This window comes from Cololabis saira, chromosome 10 (assembly GCF_033807715.1).
Source record: "Cololabis saira isolate AMF1-May2022 chromosome 10, fColSai1.1, whole genome shotgun sequence".
In the NCBI taxonomy this organism is placed as follows: Eukaryota; Metazoa; Chordata; class Actinopteri; order Beloniformes; family Belonidae; genus Cololabis; species Cololabis saira.
This window is the reverse complement of record NC_084596.1, coordinates 27522767-27550149: the sequence shown is the minus strand read 5'-3', so window position 1 is coordinate 27550149 and position 27383 is coordinate 27522767. Positions and strand designations below refer to the sequence as shown.

The 27383-nt window shown below is 40.2% G+C and overlaps 2 protein-coding genes across 2 annotated transcripts; one reads left to right on the top strand and one right to left on the bottom strand.

Moving 5' to 3' along the window:
• The first annotated feature begins 1904 nt into the window (after positions 1-1904).
• On the top strand, positions 1905-7616 carry LOC133452754 (tubulin beta-2A chain). Its single transcript, XM_061732359.1, has 4 exons — positions 1905-2098; positions 2665-2773; positions 3839-3949; positions 6216-7616. Exons 1-4 carry the CDS (start codon positions 2042-2044, stop codon positions 7286-7288), a joined length of 1350 nt encoding a protein of 449 aa, XP_061588343.1. The 5' UTR covers positions 1905-2041; the 3' UTR covers positions 7289-7616.
• A 6797-nt stretch (positions 7617-14413) lies between these two features.
• Positions 14414-23419, bottom strand: LOC133452751 (desmoglein-2-like protein). The gene is made up of 14 exons (XM_061732358.1): positions 23199-23419; positions 21975-22097; positions 21065-21220; positions 20837-20981; positions 20577-20740; positions 20327-20461; positions 20058-20243; positions 19511-19785; positions 18531-18673; positions 18209-18430; positions 17598-17828; positions 17201-17322; positions 16781-17110; positions 14414-16615 (listed from the first exon to the last, which is right to left on the bottom strand). The coding sequence occupies exons 1-14, from the start codon at positions 23250-23252 to the stop codon at positions 15623-15625; spliced, it is 3279 nt and encodes a 1092-aa protein (XP_061588342.1). The 5' UTR covers positions 23253-23419; the 3' UTR covers positions 14414-15622.
• Positions 23420-27383: the final 3964 nt, after the last annotated feature.

Below are 27383 nucleotides of genomic sequence, written 5' to 3'. Positions count from 1 at the left end.
GCCAGTAACATGACTCGGTATTAAAGAGACATTTCAGAGAGGCAGAGCCTCCTAGGTGTAACAATGATCAACCACTTTTCAGGAAACTGTTCCTCAACATAAAATCACAAGGACTTTGAAGGAGAGAGGGACCATGCGTCCAGTTTTTACATTTTTTTTTATTTGTTTTTATTTTGATCAGCGCTGAGTTCAAAAGCCTACACTTCTGATGCTATGGGGTAGTGTTAGTGCCTGGTGTGGGCGGCTTACACATCTAGAACGACACCACCATCAATGTTGAAAGGTTCCTAGAGGTTCTACAGCAACATTCAGTTAAAAGAAAACTTCATTAATCCCCAAAGGGAAATTTAAATGGTATGTTGCCATCAAATTCAAATTGAGCTAATGTCTCAGTTTCAACATCTGATATGATGCACATGTTCCTTTGGGAGTAAAATATGTCCTCATAAGATTTGCAAATTAAGCATTCTGGTTTCATTTGCATTTTTACACAAGTCTCAACTGTTTTGGAACCGGAGTTAAAAGCATTTGTTGTTTCTTTATCAGCTTTGATGATATACAAAAATATTCTGAATATGTTCATTTGCATTTCCTTACTGAGGAAGCATTTGCGACAACAATCCTGACCGGTAGCGGCTGACTGGCAGCAAACCTGAGGTGGGGCTGCATTCAAGCCCCAAAGGCTGTGACGTCTGCAAGACTCAGCAAAACTGCTTGAAGAAAGTAGGGGGCTCAGCTGATTTTTCAACCTCATTAAAATCAATCTGTTCTGGTGGTTCCTGCGTTTTCTTTGATGATGAATTGTTTTCATGTCTGGTTAGCCCTAAAAAAAAATACCCAAATGATCTTCTGAACTGGCAGCTCAGCTCCTGTAATAGTCCATGGGCCAGAGCCCAAATTTTCACTTTTTTTTTCATTTTTCACTTCACAAAACTTACTTATGATTTTTGAAAAGATCCATGTCTGTAGATAATATTTTGGTATGATAACCCTTCCTGAGTGGCAGCTGTATCATAATTATCAGCTCATGAAGTCCCCCACCCCCTTCAGAAAATTACATTTTAGATGTTGGTGCATATCCTGGTTTAGACTCATGTACAAGATATCTGTAAATGTTTTACAATATTGTCTTTGGTGTCATTTTAAAGGGGACCTTCTAAGCATTCATTCAAGCTAAGATGTGAATCTTTCTGACCAACATAGAGGTCACTGCAGCTCTTTAAACTATAAACAACACACATTTTTACACAATTTTCACCTAAATGATATACTATCTTTTAGCCCTGTGTCATCTAGGAACAACAGAGACACAAAAGACAAAAACTGGAATACTCACAGGACCATAAGGATTCAGGAAATGTATAATATACCCACACATCTTAGCTTGAATGAATGGTATCATTTTAAAGGGGACCTTTTAAGCAAAGACAATATTGTGAAACATTGACAGATATCATGTACATGAGTCTAAACCAGGATATGCAGCAGCATCTAAAATGTAATTTTCTGAAGGGGTGGGTAACTATGATACAGCTGCCACTCAGGAAGGGTTATCATACCAAAATATCATCTACAGACATAGATATTTTCAAAAATGATAAGCAAGTTTTGTCACCTTGAGTGGTACTGATATCTGGTCTGGCCCATGGACTACAGAGTCAGACTCCTCCAGGCAGGAAAACAGCTAACAGAACAAGCACAGAACAGGATCAATTCATGGGTGGGAGGAAAGGAGAGAGAGAAAAAAAAACAACCCCAAAAAACCTCGCATGGGACAGGGTGATGTCAGGAGGATGATGCCGCATGATCCTCCGGTCCACTGCATCAAACCGCAGCGCTCCCATTGGCTGACAAAGATGCTGCGCCATGCGCCGCGTCATCCAACCAGCAGCACGTCCATCCATCCGGCCGGCTCGACGCGCAGCCTAGAAATGAGGCAAGTGCTGACTCCGAGAAACACAACAGCAACAGACTGAAGAGTGGACCTCGCGGGGAAGTCAAGCAAGCAAGCAAGCTCTGCGCACGACATCTGCAGCTCACCATGAGGGAAATCGTTCACATCCAGGCCGGACAATGTGGCAACCAGATCGGAGCGAAGGTATCTATATCATGTCATTACAGCACGGGACGAATTAAATGGTGATTGTTGTTGTTGTGTTATACTGATCTCTTTTAAACAGTTAACAAAAAAGCCTATCTGTGACTGGAATAACCCATCAGGCGCCTCTAGGGGGGAAAAAGTACGTTTTACCTTTGATAAAGCAGATGTGAGTGAGTTAAGCCTGAATTATGGTTCTGCGTTAAATCGACGCAGAACCTACGCCGTAGGGTACGGCGTAACCTGCGGCGTAGGTACGCGGCGACGCGTACCGTACGGTGCGTGTTGCCGCGTACCCTACGCCGTAGGCTCTGCGTTGGTGTAACGCGGAACCATAAATCAGCCTTTACAGGTCGCAGGGTGGGGTCCGGTGGCTGCAGAGATGTGACCCATCAGCTGCTGCGTGGCATTTGACCATATTGCGCAAAACCTTAAAAACAGGAAAGAATGAAAACCCTTTGTGCGCATCCCTTCAAGTCATTTTCCCACTGTCTTGGTCCCCTTGTTCTTTCATTTACCCCAACAAGAAAAGGTCACAGCAGGAATATGTTTTTAATCCTAAATAGTTCTGGGAGGTGATAAGTGACGAGCATGGCATCGATCCTACCGGTAGCTACCAAGGTGACAGTGACCTGCAGCTGGAGAGGATAAATGTCTACTACAATGAGGCATCAGGTAAAAAGGAAAAAAAAAAGGGGGGAAAAAAGGTTTCTTTAAGGATAAATTACATGTTTGCATCTTCATATGCTTAAAGACTCATTATCCATGCATGCTCCCCGCAGACCTCATTTGAATGCTATAGATAAAGTCCATGGTTCTAATTTAGAAGCAGGGTAAAGTAGGTCCCACTGAGAGTGCAGTAAAAAAGAAAATAGGACAGTGAATCAGCTAAAATCTCTCTCTCTTTTTCTGTCCCTTTCTGCTCTGCACCCCATCTCTCTATAGGGAGCACAGGTATCTGCAGCCTGATCTAACACTCTGTGCTTTAGTGCCATCTCATTATCTCATGTTCATCGATGTGGCATGTTGTGGTTATGGTTGTCCTCAGATTTGATTTGATTTTTTTAAATGATAAACTGCCCTATTGCCTGATGAATGAAAGGACTGTGTTGCTGTGCTTCTGTTTTTTTTTTTTTGCTTCATATTCATTATTTGCAGGCCAGAGCGAGTGTTTGCCCCCATCCCTGCAGCGGCACACATTATTGATCCCTTGTTTCCATGCTGCATGCTGTCATCACCTACTGAGCCATGTGGGTTGAAATTGCAGATGACTGAATTTTCCTTAAAAATACAGATTGGCAGATGTTTTTTATTTCCTTTTCCTACAAAGTAAAGCAATATTACAACTTAAGAAGAGAGGGGGGATTTACTTAAGAGAGCAGTGTCATTGTTTGCATGTATTCTGCAGAGCTCAGCATTTTGAAAGCCCCCACTGGTCCAGAAAACAAGTATGCTGCAGCAGTTTTTTTTTTAAGTGTCACAGACAGAGAGGATGGAACAAAGAAAGGTTCAAGGAAAAAACCTAGAGCCAGAGGCGATTTTTAAACACATGGCTTGATCTGCTGTAGTTTTAAATTCATCATATCTATTAATTAAATAAAATATATCAAAAGCTTTCTTTCCTTGCAGCGGACCTCAAATGTTCTGTCAGCAATCGACACAGATACTGAGACTGTTAATATCTTATTTGGTCTTCCATCCATTACGTCCCTCTATCCCTTCCTACCTTTCTGTTTAAAGGCAGCAAATTTGTGCCTCGTGCCATCCTGGTGGACCTGGAACCAGGAACCATGGATTCAGTCCGCTCCGGCCCGTTTGGACAGCTATTCAGGCCTGACAACTTTGTCTTTGGTAAGTTGACAGCAAATCCATACGTCACCCTTCATACTGAACTGATTGCACACGCAGCATCGACTCAGCACCTGCTGTCACATCCTGTACAGATGGGCTCCCTTTCACCTCAGATCACTGCATTTTTTTGCATAATCCGAGCACAATGCTCCTGCAGTTGCTCAGTGAAATGCCAATAATCCATTGATCCATTGATCATGAGCAGATGTGTCACAGCGAGAAAGCTCTTCTAGCAAGAATTTTAAAATAGATTGGAGAAAAAGGGAATAAAAAACATTGTGCTCCGTAAAGATATAGGGATATTGGATTATATAGTTTTTTCTTTCCAGGAAATACACACATCCATGCTAAGTTGTAGCAGGAGTTGATGGTTAATACATTTTCTACTGATGCCTTATAGATCAGGTAGGAATTTTATTATCTGGCCTGGTGGATTAAGCAGAAAACCATTAACAGTTCTGCTTGTTCAGGCTTCACTGAGGCACATGAGTGTTTTGAGCTCTGTGCCAGTGTTGTCATGGTAACATACCAACCGTGCCAATGTCAACTTGTCAATGTTTAACAGCAATGTTTTGCAGAGGTGACAATTTGCTCCCGTTAGTTTTTATAATCATTATGTTAAATTCAATTGACATTCTTTTCTTGAAACTAGGTATTAAAGCACAAGACTGAATCAGAGGAAGCTGAATAACATTGCAGTTCATTTTGAAACATTTCCTTTAGTTGTGAGCAGATGCTTCTTATTACCAAGAGTTTCAACCTTATTTGTCATGTTAGGGGGGGGAAAAAACACCTGATTTTCAAAAAGATGGATTTGATCTAGCTTGAACTGTGAGTAGTAAGTAAAACATTGCACATGCTACTTACAGATGAAGCACAGTGTGATGGTCTACAGCCACAGAGCTGCCAGATTATCAGATGAGAGATAAAATGCTCAGTCATGAGGAAGCATCTCACTCTGGCTGCATCTGTAGCCCAACCCCCTTTGACAAGTATCAGAGCTGCATTTTTGAAGCACCTAAGGCTGGATCGGTCCAATAAGGTTTGACTTTCAAACCAGATAAAATCATGGTCTCAGTTTAAATTCTGTTGCACCAAGGCTTAATTAACTCATCAGTTTGCCGTACTGTCAGCAGTGTCTCGGTCTATTGCATCTCTGAAGAACCAGTACATCCAATTCTCTCCAACAGCAGAAACAGCTGCTGCTTTCTACATGCGAGCTAGATTTCCAGGGATGCAGGGTGCTACTGATTGCACACACATCACAATACAGCATCCTGGTGGTGGGAATGGAGAGTTTTTTCGCAACCATAAGGGATACTGCTCCATCAATATTCAAGTGGAGTGTGAAAAAAAATTTGAAATAACCGACATTGTAGCACTTGGCCGGGATTGGATCTTTGAAAACAATCAGCTTTGTACCCTCCTGGAGAACCACATTTATGAAGGCCATCTCCTTGGGGATGATTGTTTTCCATGCTCCTCATACCTGATGAATCGAAAAATAAGGTTCCCCTGCATTAAAGATGGATTTAAATCAGTTTAATCTCAGTTTAAATATATAAACAGAGCATTACTACACTGAGATTATTTGTAAATGGTGCAACAGAGCTCTGCTAGATTTTAAACCTGGATTAACTCATTTTAAACCTAGTTTTACAAATCTGATTAGCCCTAATCGTCGATAAAGTTAAACCTTGTTGGTGCAATCCAGCCTAAGAGACTTAACATGTAAAATGTTGTTTTACACAGCTTTCATGATCTCAGAGGCATGTTGAATCATGTCTTACTCTTCTCAACTGCACTCCACAGATTTTGGGTGATGGTTATGTTGGTCAACTGAGACGACTACTGCAAATTCTTTAACTAGGCCTTACTGATTTTGAGGTGTGGTTTGGAATCATTATCGATACCAAGAAGTCATCTTTTCCTCTTCACCTGTTTTACAAATGATTTAATATAACCCATCTCTCCTTCTACCAGTTAGTCATCTTGACCTCTTGCAGGAAATCCAAATCAGGATGAGTCCACCACCGTGCTTGAAACTGGATAGATGTTTTTAGCATACATTCCTGCAGGGATCTTGTATTTGTTGCAGCGAAAAAGCTTGATTATAGCACCGTAATTTGTTTCTGAATGCTGAATCATGTATGTTTATATGCTAATGACGGCTTTACTTGGTTGCACAGAGAATAGAGCCTCATATATTTATATGTTTTATTACATTTTTTCCCAAAATAAATCTCTTTAAATCCCCATTACGTAGGTCAAAGTGGAGCAGGAAATAACTGGGCAAAGGGCCACTATACAGAAGGAGCTGAGCTGGTGGACTCAGTACTGGACGTGGTGAGAAAGGAGTCTGAGAACTGCGACTGTCTCCAGGGCTTCCAGCTCACCCACTCCCTGGGTGGAGGAACCGGCTCAGGGATGGGCACATTGCTCATCAGCAAGATTCGCGAGGAGTACCCTGATCGCATCATGAACACTTTCAGCGTCATGCCTTCCCCGAAAGTCTCCGATACCGTGGTGGAGCCTTACAACGCCACCCTCTCCGTCCACCAGTTGGTGGAAAACACAGATGAGACCTTCAGCATTGACAATGAAGCCCTTTACGATATCTGCTTCCGCACGTTGAAGCTGACCACACCGACCTACGGTGACCTCAACCACCTGGTCTCAGCCACCATGAGCGGAGTAACCACCTGTCTCCGCTTCCCCGGCCAGCTCAACGCTGACCTCCGTAAGCTCGCCGTCAACATGGTGCCCTTCCCCCGCTTGCACTTCTTCATGCCGGGCTTTGCACCTCTCACGAGCAGGGGGAGCCAGCAGTACCGCGCCCTCTCAGTTCCAGAGCTCACGCAGCAAATGTTTGATGCCAAGAACATGATGGCGGCATGCGACCCCCGTCACGGACGCTACCTCACGGTGGCAGCCATCTTCCGCGGCCGCATGTCCATGAAGGAAGTGGACGAGCAGATGCTGAGCGTGCAGAACAAGAACAGCAGCTACTTCGTGGAATGGATTCCCAACAACGTCAAGACCGCCGTGTGTGACATCCCTCCCCGCGGCCTCAAGATGTCCGCCACCTTCATCGGCAACAGCACGGCCATCCAAGAGCTGTTCCGGAGGATCTCTGAGCAGTTCACTGCCATGTTCCGCCGCAAGGCTTTCCTCCACTGGTACACTGGAGAGGGAATGGACGAGATGGAGTTCACTGAGGCGGAGAGCAACATGAACGACCTGGTGTCCGAGTACCAGCAGTACCAGGATGCCACTGCTGATGAAATGGGTGAATACGAAGAGGATGAACTAGAAGATGAGGAAGAAGTCCGCCACTGATCATAACAGACTGACATTGAACTAGTTCTTCGTAAAATATGGACAGGTGCAGTGAAATCATGTGAAAACGCCACCGATGCAGATGTTCAACTAATTATTGCAGATCATGATGAAAAATTGTTGTTTAGCAAAAACAACACTGCCTTTAGACATTGCTTATACCGAAAAATCTAGAGTGCTTTTAGAACCTGAAATATGCAAGTACTATAGTGTTTATTTCTCCAAGTCATGCTTCGCCACTGTCAGAAAAAGTTCAGTCCTGTCTTTGAAAAGTTTTGTAACATTCATTTCAACATGTATTGTTGGCCTATAATATCACATTAAAAAAACCAAAAAAAAACCTTTGTTTCTTTATTTTGTGGTTAAAGCTACTCTATGTGGTAATGCCACTTCTGATCACATGGGGAAAGAACCAATGTCAACACTGTGCTAATCAGATGGTCCACTTCATCTTGTAATAACACTTTTGGCGCTTTTGCATTAGTACCGCCTTAGCCCGGCTCGGCTCCGCGCGGCTCGTCGCGGCTCTACCCGTTTGTCCCCATTTGTTTTTCCACAGCCAGGTGAGAAGTGGGGGGGTTTGGGTGAAGCGGCTGTGACGTACTCGATTGCGCAACCGCTTTGTTCGTGTCGGCGCTGATGAGAAATCAGCTGGAGCCGCAAGCGGCTGAGAGTAAAACAGCCCGTCTACATCCCTTTTTTAATTCTCTCGTCAGCCCCCAGGTTTATGAACATCTGCACCTCAGAGTTGGATCACCAAACAGACGTTTGCGCTGTATAATAAAATCGCTGCGAGCCGCGGGTCGCTCTTGCGCTGACTCCCGCTTCCTGATTCAAACGTTTGACGGCCCCGCCCCCCGACCAATCAGAAGCGCGGAGGGTGGTGACGTCAGAAACAGTCCCTGCTCAGCCCTGAGATAGAACCTCGGCAGAATGGTTACAGAAAGAGTATCGGCTTGGAGCGGCTCTGCCCGCCTCAGCCCCTAGTGCAAAAGCACAAGACGGGGCCGTGGCGGGTAGAACCGAGTTAAGGCGGTACTAATGCAAAAGCGCCATTTGTCCCCCTAAAGATGCACTAGAGGTGCAGTGCAGCTCCATCCAGGGGTTGAAACATGACAGGTGATATGTTGCCTTCATGTGGTCAGAAGTGGTTTCGCTGCATTGAGATGCTTTAAATAGGGTAATAATTTGCCGTATGAAAAACAAGTTATGAAATAATCTAAAAGACAGACAATTAAGCCTAGAAATATAGCAAGCAAATCTTTACTGAAGTCATAAATCAAGCGGATTAATCATTTAGCTCAAACCTTGTTTTATAAAGACAATTATCGCCCCCTGCTCAACATCAGATAAATAAAAAACACAATTCGTTACAGTATGTCTTTAAAAAATGATAATTTTGTGTACAAGACAGTTTTATTACTTTTTAGCTGTGAAAGTAAATTACCTATACAGACTGATAGAAAAATCCACCTATTGCAAAAGTATAACCGTTAACTATGATTGACTGTATTTTATGGGATTACTAGGAACTTCGTTACTGTTCAATGGTGCATAACCGTCTCCACCTTCACCAAAACTGTTCATAACAGAAAAGGAATTCAAATTGTGTAATAAACAAATTATGAAATATCATGAATAATTACACACAACACATGGCTTAAAAAAACAGTGCTATGTTTCGGCGATTCCTTCTGCCTTCATCAGAGTGTTACAAGAAGGTGTGTGTGACCCGTCATTTATCAGCTGTCAGATTTGACAGGTGAGTTAGCGGAAATAAATTAGTGATTCTGTCACTCCAGTTCTCTAAGTAAACTCTTTTGGTTCCAATACACTGAACATAATAGAAATCCTTGATTTAACAAAACGTTATTGTAGGTTTGATCTGACTGATCCGGTTCCAAGTAATTACTGTGTCCCCCTTGGCTGCCATCATAATCCAGGTGTGTCTGACTGCAGAACAAATGTGGGTTTCTAAAGAAAGTCGTGACCTGAGCAGAAGATTGAATTTAATTTGATTTGATTTATTTTGTACATGTAAAAAAACAACAATTTAAGATAAGAAAGATAAGAAAACAAAACAACAAAACAAAGAATGTCATACTTTAACACTTGATATCTTAATTTACATGTGCAAAAAGGAGTAGGAAGAAGTGTAAACTTATTTAATCCTACCCCCATTCACTAATCATTTAACCCATATTTATAAATACTCACACACTGTACTCACACTGCTAAATAACAGTATTATTATTATTATTATTATTGTTATTATTATTATTATTATTATATACTGTAATTATACTTACACACATACCTATACATACATACACATAGTTGACTATTTCTATATATTTGTACACGCATGCCCATATAATGCCCATATAAATATTTATATAAATATACTTATTTACACTATACTGTCTCTATTAACTGCATCTGCTCTATATCTATGTATATATCTACTTACACACATATTCACACACACACACACACACACACACACACACACACACACACACACACACACACACACACACACACACACACACACACACACACACACACACATATATAAGATTATTAGGTTATTTTATGCATTGAGCAAATAAAAAAATGTTAGTGTGAAGCTCCATCACCGAGGAGTCTCTGTAGTAATTATAATGCATGATACATTTTCTAAATGATGTATATCAAATCAAATTTACAGAGCACTTTTCATACACAGTAGCACAAAGTGCTTTACATAATAAAATCAACACTGTTAGAGGGAAAATATTTTCCCATGATGTGGCCTGTTTGATTTGTTTCTTTTATCTATCTGCTTTTCTCACCATTCTTTGCTGCGTCATGTGAGCCGTGTCAAGGTCTCTGAAATCTACACCCTTTTCTTATGCAAATACACACCCATTTTTCATGTCTTTAAATAAACTTTGCTGGGGGCAGGACCGTTATAGTTTGCTGCTCGTGCGCCTACCCTTGCATGCAAGAAAATGAGATGTCTCAGCCTCTTTCTTCAGATCACTGAGTGTTTTTTCTCTCTAGCAAACACCAACATATGAAAACTCCCATATGCATGGTTAAAAACACACATCAGGTCATTTTCACAAAAGTGAATAAGCATGAGAATCGATACCCTGTTAGCACATCAACACTCATAAACGTCATAAATATCTGGCTTGATGCTGAGGTGAGGAACGATACCTTGCTGATCTAACCACACCAGGAGCCACCCCACCAATGACCACTGAGGGGAATCTATCCAGATCAGGGCCGGCTGGCGTCCACACTAGCCAAGCGACCCCGACCAGGGCCATCCCCACGGCAACGACCACACAGGCCAAGTAGGCATAGTCCTCGGTGGGATGATCCCTGGAGTTAACAAATTAAAAAGTAAAAACAACATTAAAATAAACCTTAGAACAAAATAAAAGTTAACATAAAAGAAAGTACATAAATAAGTACATAATCAAATAATTGAAAAATAAATATTTAAAAAAAATAATAAATAACTCAATAAAAAACTAAACCAAACTAACAAAATAAATAACAGTCTCTGCAGCCCTGAGGTTCTTATGTAGGTTGTTTCACAGATGAGGTTCTCAGGAAGGCCGTTCCACAAAACCTTAAAATCAATCCTGAAACGCATGAGGAGCCAATGCAGCGATTTCAACACTGGTGTGATGTGGTCCCGCCCTCAGGTCCTCTTCAGCACACGTGCGGCTGAATTAGATAGCCCCTTGAGATGTGCCATCTCATTTTCAAGGGGGTCCCAAGAAAACATACAACATTACTCAATACATCACATCACAGTATAGACATACATGACATAAAACAAAACACAGACATCTTGCTCACCCCTACCCACATAAGTTTAGTTCCAAAATAGACAAATTGAATAACCAGAACAATGAAATGAAGACAAAAAAAAATAAAAAATTTAAAACATAGGCAATTTGTTTTAAGATGAGAGTATAATGACATCTTAAAACAATGAAAAGAGGTAATAGAACGCAATAAGAGAGGAAGATCATTCCAATCTGATGGAGCTTTAAAATTAAATGATCTTTTACCAACCTCTTTTGAAATTCTAGGAACAAAGAAAAAAGGAAAATTCATATGTCTGAGTGAGTATTGAGAGTTATATGGAATCATGAGTTATTTTAAATATGGAGGACAGTGAAAACTGCGGTTGAATTCTGTTGTAGTTGTAAACTTGAAACTCTTCTTAGGAAGACCAGAGAGCAGGGCATTACGATAATCTATTCTACTACTACTGCTACTACTACTACTACTACTACTACTACTACTGTCTTTTAGAAGATGCTCTTATCCAAAGCGACTTACATCTGAGAGAACAAACACTATTTGTGGAGCAATTGGGGTTAAGGGCCTTGCTCAGGGGCGGTTCGTCTTGGTTGCCATTCCGGGGGTTCAACCTGGGATCCTTTAGACTCAAGCCCACCTCTGTAGCCACTAGACTACCACGCACCTAGAAATACTAGATACTAGAAATAAAAGCATGCATCAACACCTCCATGCTGGCAACAGAGAGAAATGGGCGGAATCTGGTGATGTTTTTAAGATGATAAAATCTTGTCTCTGTTACATTTCTAATATGCGTAACAAAATGTAGCTCGGAGTCAAAAAGGACGCCTAGTTTTCTCACACACTGAGAAGATCAAAAATGTAAACATTTGAACAGAAGTGACGTGTTCTTCCAATGCAACAAGTTTCTTATGAGTTCATCCATACACCATCCCATTAACTGCAAATAACTACAAGTAACTGTGAATTGTACCAAACAAATGCACTTCGATATTTTCTAGTCCAAATAAAAGAGCACAGATGTGCTGGAAAATTAAGCAATTCTTAAAAAGGGAACTCCACTGCAGAGTTTATGTGTGAATATGTTGGAAACACTGATTTGAGATTGTGTAAGTATGAGGCGTAAATGAAGACATCTCTATGAACTCATAATCTATTGTTGTTGTTTTTTGCAATAGCTGTCAAACTGACAGGCAAACGATATGTGAAGAGAAAGTCTTTGCAGAAAGTAAGGGACTGACAACACAAACTGATGACAGATAAAGCTAAGAATGCAATGCACACAGATTTCCTGACAAGAAGCATGTCCCAATATCATTCAGGCGGGCACTTAAATCTGGCTGTCAAGCTGCTTTCTGAGGGCTTAAACTCTGTAATATATTGTGCTTCCAGCCGCACCCTAGTCACGCCTGTGAAACCAAGATAGTTGACGAAACGGCTTTAATTTGTATGATGCCTTGGAGGTGAAAAAAAAATAAATAGGAAAAACACTTGCTACTGTCTTTAGGTCTGTTTTTACAAGTAAGTCTCTGCACACGCGTATCTAAAAGGGTTAGAAGACAAGATTCAAATAAAGATGTCAATGGATCTCAGTGTCTCTGTGGTTGAAATGGCTGAAAAAGTGAATCATCATGAGAAAGCAAGCAACACAGCCTTTTCCCGCATGAAAAGAGAACCGTTGCCATGGTAAAGGGGTAGAGTACGGTAATCCACATTTCTGAAATATGGGCTTAAAGATGACGAATGATTCTCTCTCACATGAAATATTGCACTGTCCCTATGACACAAATCCACAATGAAATGTTTGTATAATCTTTAGAAAGTTTATCCAAACAGACATAGTAGGTATATGTGCATTTGTAAGTTGTAATAAAAAAATGTAATATTACAATATGTTTTACTCTCTTTAGTATTTATGAACGTTTAAACTCAACCCTTTCACTTGCTGAGCAGGTGAATAGTGTGTCTGCTGAGAAACATGGTTAAAACAGGATTTTTAACATGTTTAAACAACTGTGTTATTTTATTTATTTCATCGTTCGGTTTTAGAGACAAACTGCAGAACTAAATGAAGCTGGTTGCGATGTAATAAATTGCCAGCCACATCTTATTTAAAGCCATGTCTTTAAAACTAAGTCTTTACCTGTCTTTTCACGGACAGAAACTGGATCTCCTTATTCGCCTTTTTGTTTATGTTTAACCTCAATGAACCCTGTTAAAGAGAGCAGCTTAAAGAAGGCTGTTGTTCCACACAGGAATGACTGTCTGCTTGCTCTGACTTACAGCAAAATGTGAACCCCCTCACAGTAAAGGAGGATTTGACCTCTTTCTAATCACACTTTCAGATTAAAGACGCAGATTGAAAAGTGCAACATTTCACTTGCCCACGTACCAGCCTGTTCCCAGGCTTCTGCTCTCACATGACATCTTCCCCCTGTACAGTGGACTCTGGTAGTCAAGGGATAATCTACAATTTATAAGTCTGCATGAAATAAATACGAAGCAACTGCAGGCAGCAGTGTGAAGGTGTCTATATGTGGCCCTGCGGTGGACTGGCGACCTGTCCAGGATGCAACGCTGCCTTTCACTTGCAGTGAGCTGTGATAGGCTCCAGCAGGCCCCCGTGACCTTGCATAGGATTAAGCGGGTATAAAAAATGGATGAATGACCAAGCAATTTTCTTCAGGAAGAAGCTACAGCAGACCAAAGTGTTCCACATACTGGCTACACACTTGGAATGGGAATACAATGGACGCCCCCTATATGACAATCAAAGTTAACTGTGGCTACGAGCTCCTTCAGCATGTCCTCGCTGAACCCAGCTGCAGAGCTGCCAGCAGACGATTGCAGCAGAATGTGTCATCTCACATGTTGACCTGATGCTGACTCCACAAATGACGCTACATTTAGCCACACTGGGTGAGTACAAACTGAGGATTGCTTGGGTAAACTCGGTAGCATGACAACAGGAATGACTGCGACCAAAACTGTTTATTTTAACCAGGCTGTAACTGTGCAAACCTCAATCTAGAAGTTAGATGGGTGGTACATGGTTTGGCACAGGTTTAACATCAGATGTTCTTAATGGCACAGAGGCGTTAAAGCAACTTCACCTCCTAAAAAGGGAGTTGCTGAGCTAAAAATGGCATTAAAATAGATCCTTTGTCCTGTTTCAGGAGCAGAAACACCCAAACTTTTGCTTACCTTTGCACATATTCTAGTCTACACTACACAATACTTTTAAATATCATATTTCAAAACAATGTATCCGTTTTTGAAGAAGCAAGACAGACAAAATTTGGATGACTTAAACACTTTATTAAAAAAAACCTACATCTTTAAAACCGATACAGAAGACTGTTATCAAATTACCCTCAGTGTTGTGAAATGCCCAGGTTAGTTCATGAAAGTGTTAAAAGCTTGTCATTTAAAGTGATTTCTTTATCGCTTATCTATTACATGACATGTTATGACAGAAGAAAAATGTAAAAACAGAAAGTACAAACAAGCTGCATTAGCATTGCAGTGATGCCTCCCTACAGCGAATAAGAAGCAAGTCAAAACAATATACATTTATGAACCAGTGCAAAAAAAAACAATTAGCAAGTTCTAATTATTCTGTAAATCTACACACTCAACTCATGTTACTTTTACAAATGAACAAATACAGAAAGGCATCACTCACACACATACCTATGGAAGGACAAATAGTAATCATGGCACAAAAAAGACTTCAAAATAATAATTATTATTATACTGTCTTCCACATCATACCTATTTGGTCCTGTGATCTATGATTAACCCGTCAGAAATAGACAGACTCTGTAGAATGGATATAAAAACATTGCTAACAGGGTGTGGCCTTGTCTTGTTTGTTTTAGTCATGTTTAGCGTTATCTGTTCCTGCTGTAAATTTTACTGCTCAGGTGAAAAATGAATGAGCAACTTACAGATAGAAATGGAGGAGGCTAATTCTTTAAAACCTTTGGCGCTGTAATGAACAGGAAAGTCCCCACTCTGAAACATTTTCACTTTCTTATTGCTTTTTTGTAAGTTTCTCTTTGGTCAAAATGTTCTCTGAGATTTGCATATTTTTAAATGTAATAGGTAAATACATTTTTTAATTTTTTTAATGTGACTAGTTTGACTAGTTTTTACTTTTCGAGCTGATAGATCTAACCCTAGGCACAGACAATTAGGGAACCTGCTTGTCTTGACAAGGCATTCTTCCACTGAGGTGTAATGGCTAGACTGATGTCATGCCTCTTAAAATCTTGTTTTGTCTTGTGCGCTTTAGTGATAACACTCTCTTGTGTTAGTGTTTTGGCCCACACTAAAGCCTCAGTTCAAACAATTTTAACTCTACCCATTTTACCAAAAACCATAAATGTCTTTGAAACAATACATGTGCTGCAGTGCATTTCTCTCTACAAAAATATATATCATTACTGGTTTGGCACTTGGACAGGCTAAACAAAGAGATTCATTAAGGCTTTTGAGTTACACTCAAATCTTTCTCTCAGTCACTGTGACTTTTTTGTGCTGCATAATCACTCTCTGGCTGCCTTGCAGTTTGGCTGTGGCTGTTTCAGCGTCTTCATTTGACCCCACAGCACCGAGTGTACCCAGTGAAAATGTTTTCACCTGCGCGCCTGCACCTCCCAGCTCCAAGCTCCCCTCTGTGGATCCCTGTCCGGCCTGAACAAAGTGCTGTGCTAAATGTGTACCTTGCTCTGCTCCTGAAGACCCTTCCTCAACCATCACTACTTGTGTAGACCTGGAGAGTGTTCCCTGTGAAAGGCCGTGTACTACCTGACCCGTCGCCCCGCCCATTCCTACCTGCCCATCAACAAGCACCATGCCCTGAGAGGTTTGGAGACCCCCAACTTGCAGCATCCCCTGACTCAGGCCAACTTGGCCCATCTGGCCTACAGCTTGTTGGGATCCCCCTGACACGTACACCATCTGGGGCTTGGACTCGACCACATACATGGGGGTAGCGGTGTAGTACACAGCGGGCTGCTGAATGAGCAGCGTCTGGTTGGGAACGGCCACGTTGTCCTGAATATGCACTCTGGGGACAGTGGCTGAACTCTGGGCACTCTCCATGAATTTCTCCCCCTTGAAGACAGTTGAGGATCCAGTGGCCACGTTGGAGGCGCTGAGGTTGGTGAGGTTTACCCGGTCCCTGTCCCTCACCGTTTCTGTGTGTGTGTGGACGTGCGTGTGGGTCGAGGTGGACGGCCTAACTGGCGACACTGGTCTGACCGGAGCGACAGAGACTCCAGCCCCCGCCGACTCACTCACCAGGGTGGATCCCTTACAAATCTCAGCAAGAGTTTTGAACTTTGGTCCCAGGTCATTGAGAAACGTAAGATCGTCGTCATTTTCAAGGAGGCTGCAGCAACCTACGGAGCCTGCCAGTGACTCGTCACCCTCATAGTTGTAGATCTGGTGGCGGTCCATCTCCTGAACCTGCTGTGAAGCAGCCTGGGATTTCTGCAAACAAAACAATGACACTCTCACATTTAAGTTCACACAGTATTGTGTACTTGAGCTTCTACCTCTTTTCAACTGTACTCTGGGAAGTTAGGTACACATTTTTACCTTTTTCATGATGAATAATACAACAATACAACAATAAGAAACTTCCAGGATACTCACATTTGAATAGTAATCCTCCAGGAAATGACTAGACAGAGCCATCCCATCAAAGACTTCCCTTCTGTTAATGGTGAAGCTCATGTCTTGTCCTCCCGCCATCCCTGAACCCACATAGTCCATGTCGTTTTGTCCGTATTGGCCGTACTGGTTGTATTGGTACATGTTCTTGGTTGTCAAAGTGGATGTATTCATTCCATTGCCAAACATCGCTCCTCCACCTCCAGCTCCGTCTGATTCAATCAAACCTCCAAGGCAATCAAAGGTGTTGGTGTTTTGGAAATGTATTGCGCCAGAATCAACTTCCAATGGGACTTGTACAAGAGGGACATCCTATGTGTAAAAAGGAAAAAAGAAAAATAGTATAAATGAGAAAGATCATTCCACAAAATATCGTATTAAATGTATTTGCATGAAACGCACCTTGTCCTCTCCCTGTCCCTCTGTGTGATACGCAATCAGGTGTTGCTTTGTCTCAAATGGAATAGGCTTGAAATCCCTTGCTGCAGCTCCACAAAGACAGAACATCAGCAGAAGGGGAACCACTGGAAAACAATTTAAGACTTTGTTGAAAAAAAATGTTTCTAAAAGGACACAGTGCAAATGACTTTACTTGGCATATGGATTTAACTCATAGGGGCAAAGGTAAATATTTGTGTAAATGCATGCCAGTGCTACCATCCATCTCTTTGACAGCTATCACTAACCTACTCTTTGTTCTAAATCTCTTCGTTAACGGTTCAGCATGCCGTTAATGATTATGATCAAAATCTCCAACCAGGAGGAATGAGATCAATCAGTAACCAGCTACTCTACTCACGCAGCAACAGTAGCAGTCCCAGCAGCAGCAGCAGGACACCTGGAGCTCCGAAAGATGCACCACTTCCACGCCGCAGCAAACATGTTTTAGTCCCGTCATTGCACGTGCACACCGTCAAATCTATCACCTGGGCACGGTCACATGACTTCCCTTGCTGGTCCTTGATGTTCACTGCCACTTTGTATATACCTGGCCACAAGCCCTCTTGGTGTCTCAGGATGACGGTTGTTCCTAAACAAAGACAAGAACTTAACATGAAAACTTGGAGTGTAAGTGATGAAAAGATGTTTCTTCGGGTGGTCGTAAAAAGCCTTTAAAATGGTTACTTTTGCATAGAAGCAATGCAATCATGATAAGTACAAACTGTGTTCGGTATTAACATCTTTTTATTGGACAACATTTTTATTTGGACTAAATTCCAGAGAAATGCATTCTCAAATGCATTAGGTCACTGTGTGTGACCTAAGTTAGGAAAAAAAACTCACTGCGTGCTATAAGTCTCTTTTTAATGCTAAAAGCCAAAGGTGAAGATTGAATTAGTCCAAAATGCATCTTTGGTGTAAACATGTAAGAGCCAATGAGGAGTGACTGCTCTGTTCACATGGACTTACCGTTAACAGGCTCCACAATCCACTTCTGTTTTTCGCTCTCTTCAATCACAGTGAAGTCAAACGGGGCTGAATTGGGGAATTCATCTTTATCTGAAGCCGTGACGAAAATCGCATTGCTCTCAAAACACATGGTATGATTTTTAATGGTGAGTTCTGGACAGTGATCGTTGAAGTCCTCCACCTGGATGGCTATTGTCCCGGTAGCACTTTGAGAGGGACTTTCTGAAAGCCGATTGAAAACGGGGGATCAATATTATGTGTGTTGTGGGTCAACTGGTTGAACATATTCAGTGAAATATTTCTTATACGTTACTGAACTCACCGTTGGTGACGCATATAATTTTGGCGTAATACGTTCCATTGATCAAATACTTTGACTCTCGATCAGGCAATTTATTCAACTTGATTTCTGCTGTCTTTTCATCAATAATCAACCAGTTGTCTGCATCATAGAGCTTTACGTACCTACAAGTAAAAAAACAAAAAAGTAAGTACCAAAAAATAAATTTATGTTGTGGTTCCACAAGCTTCTAGTCAGGTTCATTGGGTCAAAGGAGTTTAAACACGCAAAAAGTAGTGTAAAATAATAAAATATAAAAATAAATAAAAAAACAGCATAGATCACGGCCCCTAGTGTTCAACACAATGAAGTACAGTTCATTCTGAATGGGTTGGATCAACGCTAATGTTGATGACGTTAATGTCCTTAACTCCACCGCATCGCTGCTATCTACTTTCCAACTTACAGCCTGCACTTGCTGCCAAGGCGAGCGACAAGCGAGCTAGTAGCATCCCCCTGTTAGCCCTGATAGCAACTTTCATATGTATATGACAGAATTCAAATCACGACAGTGCTAATACCCAGGTAGCTAAAGTGGCTGAAATGATGACAGCTAGCCATTAACCATGTAAATGTGTTAACTTCTGCTGCCAAATTGAATATTGTTACATGTGGGTCGATAGAGATTAACTTGCTTGTGGAGCCATCCTCTACTAGTGGTCGGTCGAGGAACTGCAATCCTCTCCTCTTTTGGTTTGTATCAGACTAGCAAATCGGATGTAACCCTTTCTTTAACTGCCACTAGCTAAAACCAATATAGCTGTTGTTTTGATGTGTTAATGCATAATAGGTCACCTGGAAATGCTTTTTGCATGGTAAATCAATTGTCTTTACTTGCATGTATATGTAGCTTTAGCTCAAATAGACTGCAAGTAAATGTATCTGAAAGAAGACATAATCTCAAACCTGAACATGAATATTGACCGGGTAAAACGTGTAATAACCACTCTACGTGAACGCACCTGACATTGGTGGCCGTCTGCAGTGTGTCACTGTCAATAGCTGCATATGTAGTGATGACTTTGTTGATGGAGACGGTGGACTTGTCCTCAGAGAGGACCACCACTTTGGTGCTTGGCTGGAAGCGGGGCCCCTCCTTCTCATTTTCAACATTCACTTTGATTTGGTATGTTTTTGACGATGCGGCCCCTGTCATAGCACTGCCAAAGTTGTACTTTGCTTTGTTGGAAACCCTAACGCCCAAATTTACTGTTTTTAATTCCTCGTAGTCCAGCTCCTGCAGAATCAAGGACACCACACAGGATATTCAGTTCAATTCAATTCAATCAAAATTTTTCACATTTTTTACCACAGTAACTCAGTCACTCAGTGTATAATCCCTTTGAGAAGTATTTTTACTATGACTAAGTACAGTATTGTGTGTACATAAACATATAGTACCTTGCAGTAGGTTATTGGTGTATACATGACATGCATTTTCCATTGACTTTCCAAGATATTTTTACTCCAAAGGCTGAAAAAAGCCAGAAATAAAGCAAATCCCCTTACCTTTTGTACCATGATGATGGCCTCATTTGTCTCCTTATTAGTTGTGATACTGAAATAACCTGCCTCATTTCCTGAAACGATTTCGTAGACAGCCAACCAGTTGTCGGTGTGAATTATATCCATGTCAACAGCCCTTATCTTCGACTCCACCAAACCGAGCGTGTTCTCCTTCACACTCACCTCATACTAAAAAAGAAAATGCACATCAACGCTTGCCGTTGGGACAACAAGATCAGTCACATAAAAATGAGACGGAACAGCTACCGTACCCTTTGCTGCTCCAGGTATGGAATGTTGTCATTTATATCCAGAAGTTTGATCTCAATTTCTCCAGTTCCTGAATTTCCAATTGAAGATCCATCCATGTCAGTCACAATAATTTTCAGCCTGTATGTGTCTTTTGTCTGGTGGAAATGAGTATAGTGATTACAGTTAAAAACACAAAAAAATTGATAAAAAATGTTCAAAGACTTTGTCATTGACAACATGAAGTAACGCAGACTATAAATGATGACTCACCTCCCTGTCGAGAGTGTTGCGCGTAACCTTCACCTCTCCAGTCTTAGAGTTGATAGAAAACATGCGAGCTGGGTCACTCTGGCTATCAATTTTGTAGGTGATCTTGGAGTGGGCGGTGTTCTCTTCATCTGCATCAGTGGCGATCACCCTCATGACATAAGTACCTAGAAATCCCCAAATAACACAGATGTTTGAATTAGACGAACAAGACTCTAACTTTCTTGAGCCATATCACAAATATATTGCAGATTTTAAGATACCTGCTGCACTAGATTCGTTGACATATCCGACTTGTTTTGATATAATGACCGGTGCGCAGTCATTCACATCCAAAACTTTGATTCTAACGTCAACATCATTTTCAGCATTGGTATTACTATTGGCAAATTTAGCCACACCTTTTAACTGGAAAAAAGAGACAAAAGGACATGTTAGTTTCTATTGCTTCACCTTATCATGGTATTAATCATGTTTTAAAGCGTTCTTACCTCATACAGGGCGATTTCCTCTCGGTCCAGTATGGCATGGACTCTCACAAAGCCTGTTACACGGTCAACAGTAAATCTACCTACAGGGTGCTGGTCAGCACCGGGCCCAGTCAGATAATAATGAATCGTTCTGTTGTTTTCCTTATCTGAGCGAATCTGGGAAAAATAAATAAATAATAATTTTAATAATAATAATAATAATAATAATAATAATACAAGCCTGAAATCTCTAGAACTGTCAAACTGAAAAGTTATTATTTACAGTATTTCTCTTCTAGATAACATCCAGTGTTTTTGATCTGACGAGAACAGCTGAACAAAGAACTGCATTATTATTATTATTATTATTATTATTATTATTATTATTATTATTATTATTATTATTATTATTAATAAAGGTCTGAAAACTGTAGAACTGTCAAACTATTATTTACAGTATTTCTCTTTAACAACTCTTCTCTTCTCGATAACTCTTCAAGATAACATCCACAGTGTTTTTGATCTGACGAGAACAGCTAAACAAAGACCTACATTATAATTACCAAGCAAACTTAAAACAGAATAACACTTAAAGCAACATGTTAGCAGTGTAGGAACTCAGCTAGATGAGCTAGTTTATTTCTAGATCTCTGAACAAAGACGCATCTATTACAAAATATGAACTCAACACAAACATAGACGTCTGCCAGAGTTTGGATCTGTTCTCACACCTCCGTTTGAGCCAGGTTTGACAAAACACGGGTGGAGAGTTAAAACAGGAAGAAAGGGGATTCCATCCATTTACAGTGATAATAATTCATTTGTAGCTTTAAAATGTTGTCTTATCTACACATAGATAGATTAAAAAGTGTAATATGCTTTTTAACAGCACTCCACAGAGAAATAGGCAAAAAAAAAAAAAAGTACGCACTTTGGCTATAAAGTCATAGGTGGTGTAATCCTGGTTCTCGTAGAGAGGTCGGGGAGCCAGGATCCACTCTCTTCTCTTTCTCTGGAGGTGTTGGCCATTTCCTTCTCCCTCCACCGGAGAATACTACATGTAAACAAACAAGAGCAAAACAAGAGGAAAAAGTTAATGTATCAAAGTGTGTTCTAATTACAAAATGATATGGCACACTGCTGGTCCCGTTTTACGTCATTAGTTTACAAGACTTTTTATATGAGGATATGTGTGGCCCTAAGGCGAAGGAAAAGGGTCATCTGCAGTGTACTTTAGTTTACTAGGTAGACCTAATACAGTATTATTAGCACACACACACACACACAAATATATATATATATATATATATATATATATATACATACACACACCCACATATATATGGATGAATGAAGTTTATTCAATCATGACAACACAAAAACAACACAACACCCAAAAACATTGTGCACAGCATTGACATTTCACACAAAACCAATAATCATGTGTTGAACAATGACTGAAAAGGCATAGGCAGAAGCAGACTGCTTATACAAGCCTATCCTATATTACCAACTTTCTTTTTTTTGGCTACCGACCTCCAGAAAAGCAGACAATAGAAGAGCAAAGAAACAGAAGAGCAAAGAAACAACAGAAGAGCAAAGAAACATTAAAAGATAGTCAATCGCACTTATAAGCTTCAAAAATAGCTTTACAAACCATTTTCTTAAAAACCAAAATAGAATGACATGTTTTTAAATGTATGTTGGCATATATATAAATTTAAAAACATGTCATTCCAATATATATATATATATATATATATATATATATATATATATATATATATATATATATATATATATATATATATACATATATATATACATATATATATATATATATCATTATACATGATTTCAGGATCAAATCAAACTTTGTGGTGATCCCCAAGAATTTTCCACTTCCATAATTAATGACCAAAGCTGCTTCCTAGGGGACCTAGTTTGTGTAAACACGGACGCTGCGCATTTATTTGTCCACCTCTTTTCTTTTCTTTTCTTTTTTTCTTTTTCTTTGTCTTCTTCAGCTGTAAACCGTAATAGCGTTTAATTGAGAGTTAATCCCCGAGCAGCATGTTGGTACAGAACCGTGCCACACCTGTAAAAGTCCGCTATCCCTTCCGCGACAATGACAACAATAAGTTGGGCTACTCACGATGAGGGGGAACCCCAGTCCGACAAAAACGCTCCACTTCAGCAGAGGAGACATGGCACGGAGAGAGAAGACGTGCTATAATCCTTGCGTTGACGTGGAAAGGTGGTCTGTTTGAGCTCCTCGGCGGCCTGTTGCTGGGTTTTACGCAGACTTCGACCCTGCAGGAGCGCAGGGGGAAGTTTTACTGCGGGGCGGGTCCTGCGCGTCTCACTGATAACAGCAGAGAAAGGAGATTTCCGGGCATACCTTTGGTATTCATCAGTAGCTCGTAGCGGTTGTTTCCTAGGAAAAGGTATCAAACCAGAATGAAGCCCTTGAATGAGCCAGAATGAGTCAAGACTGGCCACAAACATTTTGGGGACTACTGGGAAGGGCGTGAGACAGGGGTGTTGTTACTGCTCTCTCGAGGGCTTTCACGGCCTTTGCTCATCTTATCTTTTTTTTCTTCAAACTGCTATGAAATGTGTTACATAAAGTTACTTTTTGAATGTTGGTCCACTGCTAGAGTGCTAACCTAACCTAAAACAATTAAAGCTAAAAATGTAGTGAAGTTAAAGACAATGTATGAACCACTACACTGCAAAACCCCAAATCAAAAAGAATATTTATCTTATTTCTAGTTAAAATGTCTCATTTTTGGTCAAAAAATCTCATTACACTTAAAACAAGACTCATCACTGGAAAAAACAACAATTTTCACCTGTTTCAAGTAGATTTTCACTTAAAATAAGTAGAAAAATCTGCCAGTGGAACAGGATTTTTTGCTTGTAATGAGAAGATAAATCTTGTCCCACTGGCAGATTTTTCTACTTATTTCAAGTGAAAATTTACTTGAAACAGGTGAAAATGGTCAAATAACAAGTTATATTTCTGGTAATGACTCTTGTTTTAAGTGTAATGAGATTTTCTGAATAAAAATGAGACATTTTAACTAGAAATAAGACAAATATTCCTGGTAAGATTTTGAGTTTTTGCCGTGTATTTCCCTTTCTACAGGCTGCATGGGAGCTGGAGTCAAATCCCACTGGAGCCATTGTATTAAACAGTCTCTTGCATTGAAGTTTCATAATAGCAAATGGATGAAAGAGTAAAGGATTAATTGAAAGGAAAGAACAACATTTTGAAAAGTAGTTTATTTGCCATCAATCCCAGAGTCTGATATGAAGGTATGGACCATTCTCTTCACGGTGCATCCAGTAATACTGAGATTACTGGTTGTGAATATGAAATTAATTTCCCTTTGGGGGATAGAGAAAGTATTTTTGAATTTGAATTACTGCACCCAGACAGTGGCACTTTGCCGAAATGAGAGTACACACACGTGGACACATTTGTTAATACTCTTACATTGAAGAAAGCAAAATTCTCAATGATCAATAACTTGAAACTGACAAAAGTAATAAGTATTCATTTCTGAACATTGACTAATTGTGGTTTTATAGAATCTTAAAAAGAATAGAATAGTCCAATGTTTGGATTTTAGTCATTCCTGTCTGTTTCGAGTTGTGTGTTTGGGGTCATTATCCTGTTGCGGCCCCGTGAGACCAAGCTTTCTGGCAATGGGCAACACATTTGTCTCCAGAATGTCTTGATAGTCTTGAGAGTTCATGTACTTGCACAGATTCCAAGCGCAGAAAACCTCTGTGTTTCATTTTAGCTGCACTTTCCTTTTCTTTGAATGCTTAATTGTTGCATGTGAACATAGAACTGGTAACTCACTAAAAAGCTCCAGTTTTCCCTCATCCGTCCACAGGACAGTCTCCCTGAAGCTTTTTAAAATACTTAACTATGATTTTCTTTTTTTTCCTTTTCTGATCATCTTAGACAACTCTCTCCTTCACTTTCACCATGATGCCAAACAGCAGTCTTTTCACCCTTTAAATAGTCAGAAAGAGCGACTGCATGATTGTAGACACCTGAGATGATGCACACAGGGTCGACATTAGTTTCACCAGTCACCATGATCAAAATAGTTTCAGTCTTTTCTATGGGTCACACCTAATATTTCCAGGCCAATTTAATTTGTTTGATTTCTTAAAAGATTCTGTTGAAACAAAATTATACATTTTCACTAGTCAATGCTCAGTAAATCATTGTTTATTACTACTTTTCTCAGCTTCAAGTGATTTCAGTGACGATGGTGGGATTGTCTTTCTTTAAAGGAACCAACAGATTTGTACATTAATGTAGTTCCTTGCATGTTTCTGTTTTTAGGGCTCTCATGTCACATTTTGTATTGTTTTTTTTTCAAGTACATGCAAAAGCGACAGCATGTAGATAAGAACAAAAAGTTATTAAGATGCTTGTTTTTTACAACACAAGTCTTTGCTCCATTGCGTAAAGATATTTCCGTGCCAAGGCACACAATCAAACCTGGGTGTGGCAATCAATGGTAAACAGCTTGAACCAACTTGTATTTAAATTACTGTAATCCTGCACTTTTTTGACATTGTTGATTTAGGATGAATTCCTTTCTTTTCCCCTGATACCAGCCCAAACTGATCCGTTTACTGAGGTGTAGCTGTCAGATACCAGTAAAAACGTTCAAGTATTCTGGTGACGCAAATGGTGTGAAATGTTTTTAGTTTTTTTTGTCTTTTAGAGTAAAAGAAGCATCATTGTGTAATTCTTAACCTCGCTTTATAGAATATGATTAGATTAAATTTAGAATCTGATTTGATACACGATTGCAACCGCGTCCTTCAGACCAGGGCTTTCTCACCATACCGTAAAACTTAACCAGCACATGTGACATTCTCAAGCGGAGCACCACAGTTTGTAGGCTCAGTGCACAAGTCAGCACTCTGGACCCAGAACATGTATAAGCATGAGTTTCATGGATAAAGAGAAATTACAAAATCAAAGATGGAGAGATATGTGTGAGCACACCGAGGGTTGCCATGATGTGTAAAATGTAGGCTCTTTACCCTTGAATGTGTGGCCCTTTATGGCCTGTAGCTTATATAAAATAATGCCTTTTTATTTTTCTTTCAGAGCTACAAGTAACTTTTTTTTTTTATCACTGGGAGAATAACTGCTTTTTAGTGTTTTGGCTCACTCAAAATCTCGGGAGCAAAGAATCAAATGGGTGGTTCTGACAGTGTTATAATACCTGACATAAAGAAATAAACTATATATATATATATATGATTAAAATCCTACTGAAAAACACTAAATAACAAGATGTATTTCTGCAAGTTTGTACTGATAGGCAGTGGAAAGAGCTCTTATTTAAGGTGGAATGAACCATGTGTGTCCCGTTTGAGGAACAAAGGTTTGGGAGAACGTAAGATTTACAGCCGTACCAGTGTCCTAGGGCACATACAAGTAAATCCCCACAAGGTTGCCTTAGAAACCAACATCCTTTTCTTGGTTTAACTGGCCGAAAGAAATATAGTAGATGTCAACACTCAGGTGTAAAAAAGATGCTAAAAAGGATGTATGGATTCGTGCCAGTATTATTAAATGTGAAAACAGTAAGCTGTGACAGGTTTCATTAGAAAAGGACAGAAAATGCAAAGTAAGTCATATTTCACTGTAATAGGTATTGCATATGACATCAAAGACGTGCTTCCCTGAAATTCGCCTTACGCCCTTCCAGAGGACTATGAAGGCAGGGACCTTCACTCCCTTGGGTGTGTCCAGCCACACACATTTGTCACACTGTATATCACCGTCACAAAGTGTGACTGTTTTGAATCCACCTTTTATTTTTTGTAAAGTAAATGTGATGCAAGACAACTTCCTGTACGGGCTCTCGGGCTCTTGTCCTACAATTTGTTGTCATCATAGAGACAGACGTAAGATCAAAACTGGTTTTATTTCGCGCTGAACCAATGACGACAATGCCCCACAGGTGTTAAAGCAGGAGTGGGGGGAAAGTGCACAAACAAGTAGAAGCATAGACATGAAGCATAAAAGCAAAATGAAATGTGGATATATTTTGTGAGTCATTCCAATTTGTTAGCATGAACATTTTGAGGAAATGACATGTTGATGACTTTCTTCACAACTTGGACTATTCAACAGAATAATTACTTCTGCAATATAAAAATGCTTATAACTTATTTTAGGGCATTTACAGTGTGTCACAACTACAGTTGTTAGACCCCAGTTTGTAAGCACAATGAAGCTTTAGTACTTTCATTTTAGCTTGAGACTGACTCAAGAAAGGGAAGTTGCTGA

Bases quoted from the DNA above. Each gene is read 5' to 3' on its own strand.
- LOC133452754 (XM_061732359.1), top strand. From the start codon at position 2,042: ATGAGGGAAATCGTTCACATCCAGGCCGGACAATGTGGCAACCAGATC. The intron at 2,099-2,664 runs GTATCTATATCA...AATCCTAAATAG, and splicing joins GCAACCAGATCGGAGCGAAG to TTCTGGGAGGTGATAAGTGA. The intron at 2,774-3,838 runs GTAAAAAGGAAA...TTCTGTTTAAAG, and splicing joins CTACTACAATGAGGCATCAG to GCAGCAAATTTGTGCCTCGT.
- LOC133452751 (XM_061732358.1), bottom strand. From the start codon at position 23,252: ATGTCTCCTCTGCTGAAGTGGAGCGTTTTTGTCGGACTGGGGTTCCCC. The intron at 21,221-21,974 runs GTGCGTACTTTT...TATTTTTCCCAG, and splicing joins CCTATGACTTTATAGCCAAA to ATTCGCTCAGATAAGGAAAA. The intron at 17,111-17,200 runs GTGCGTTTCATG...TTTTACACATAG, and splicing joins AGGGACAGGGAGAGGACAAG to GATGTCCCTCTTGTACAAGT.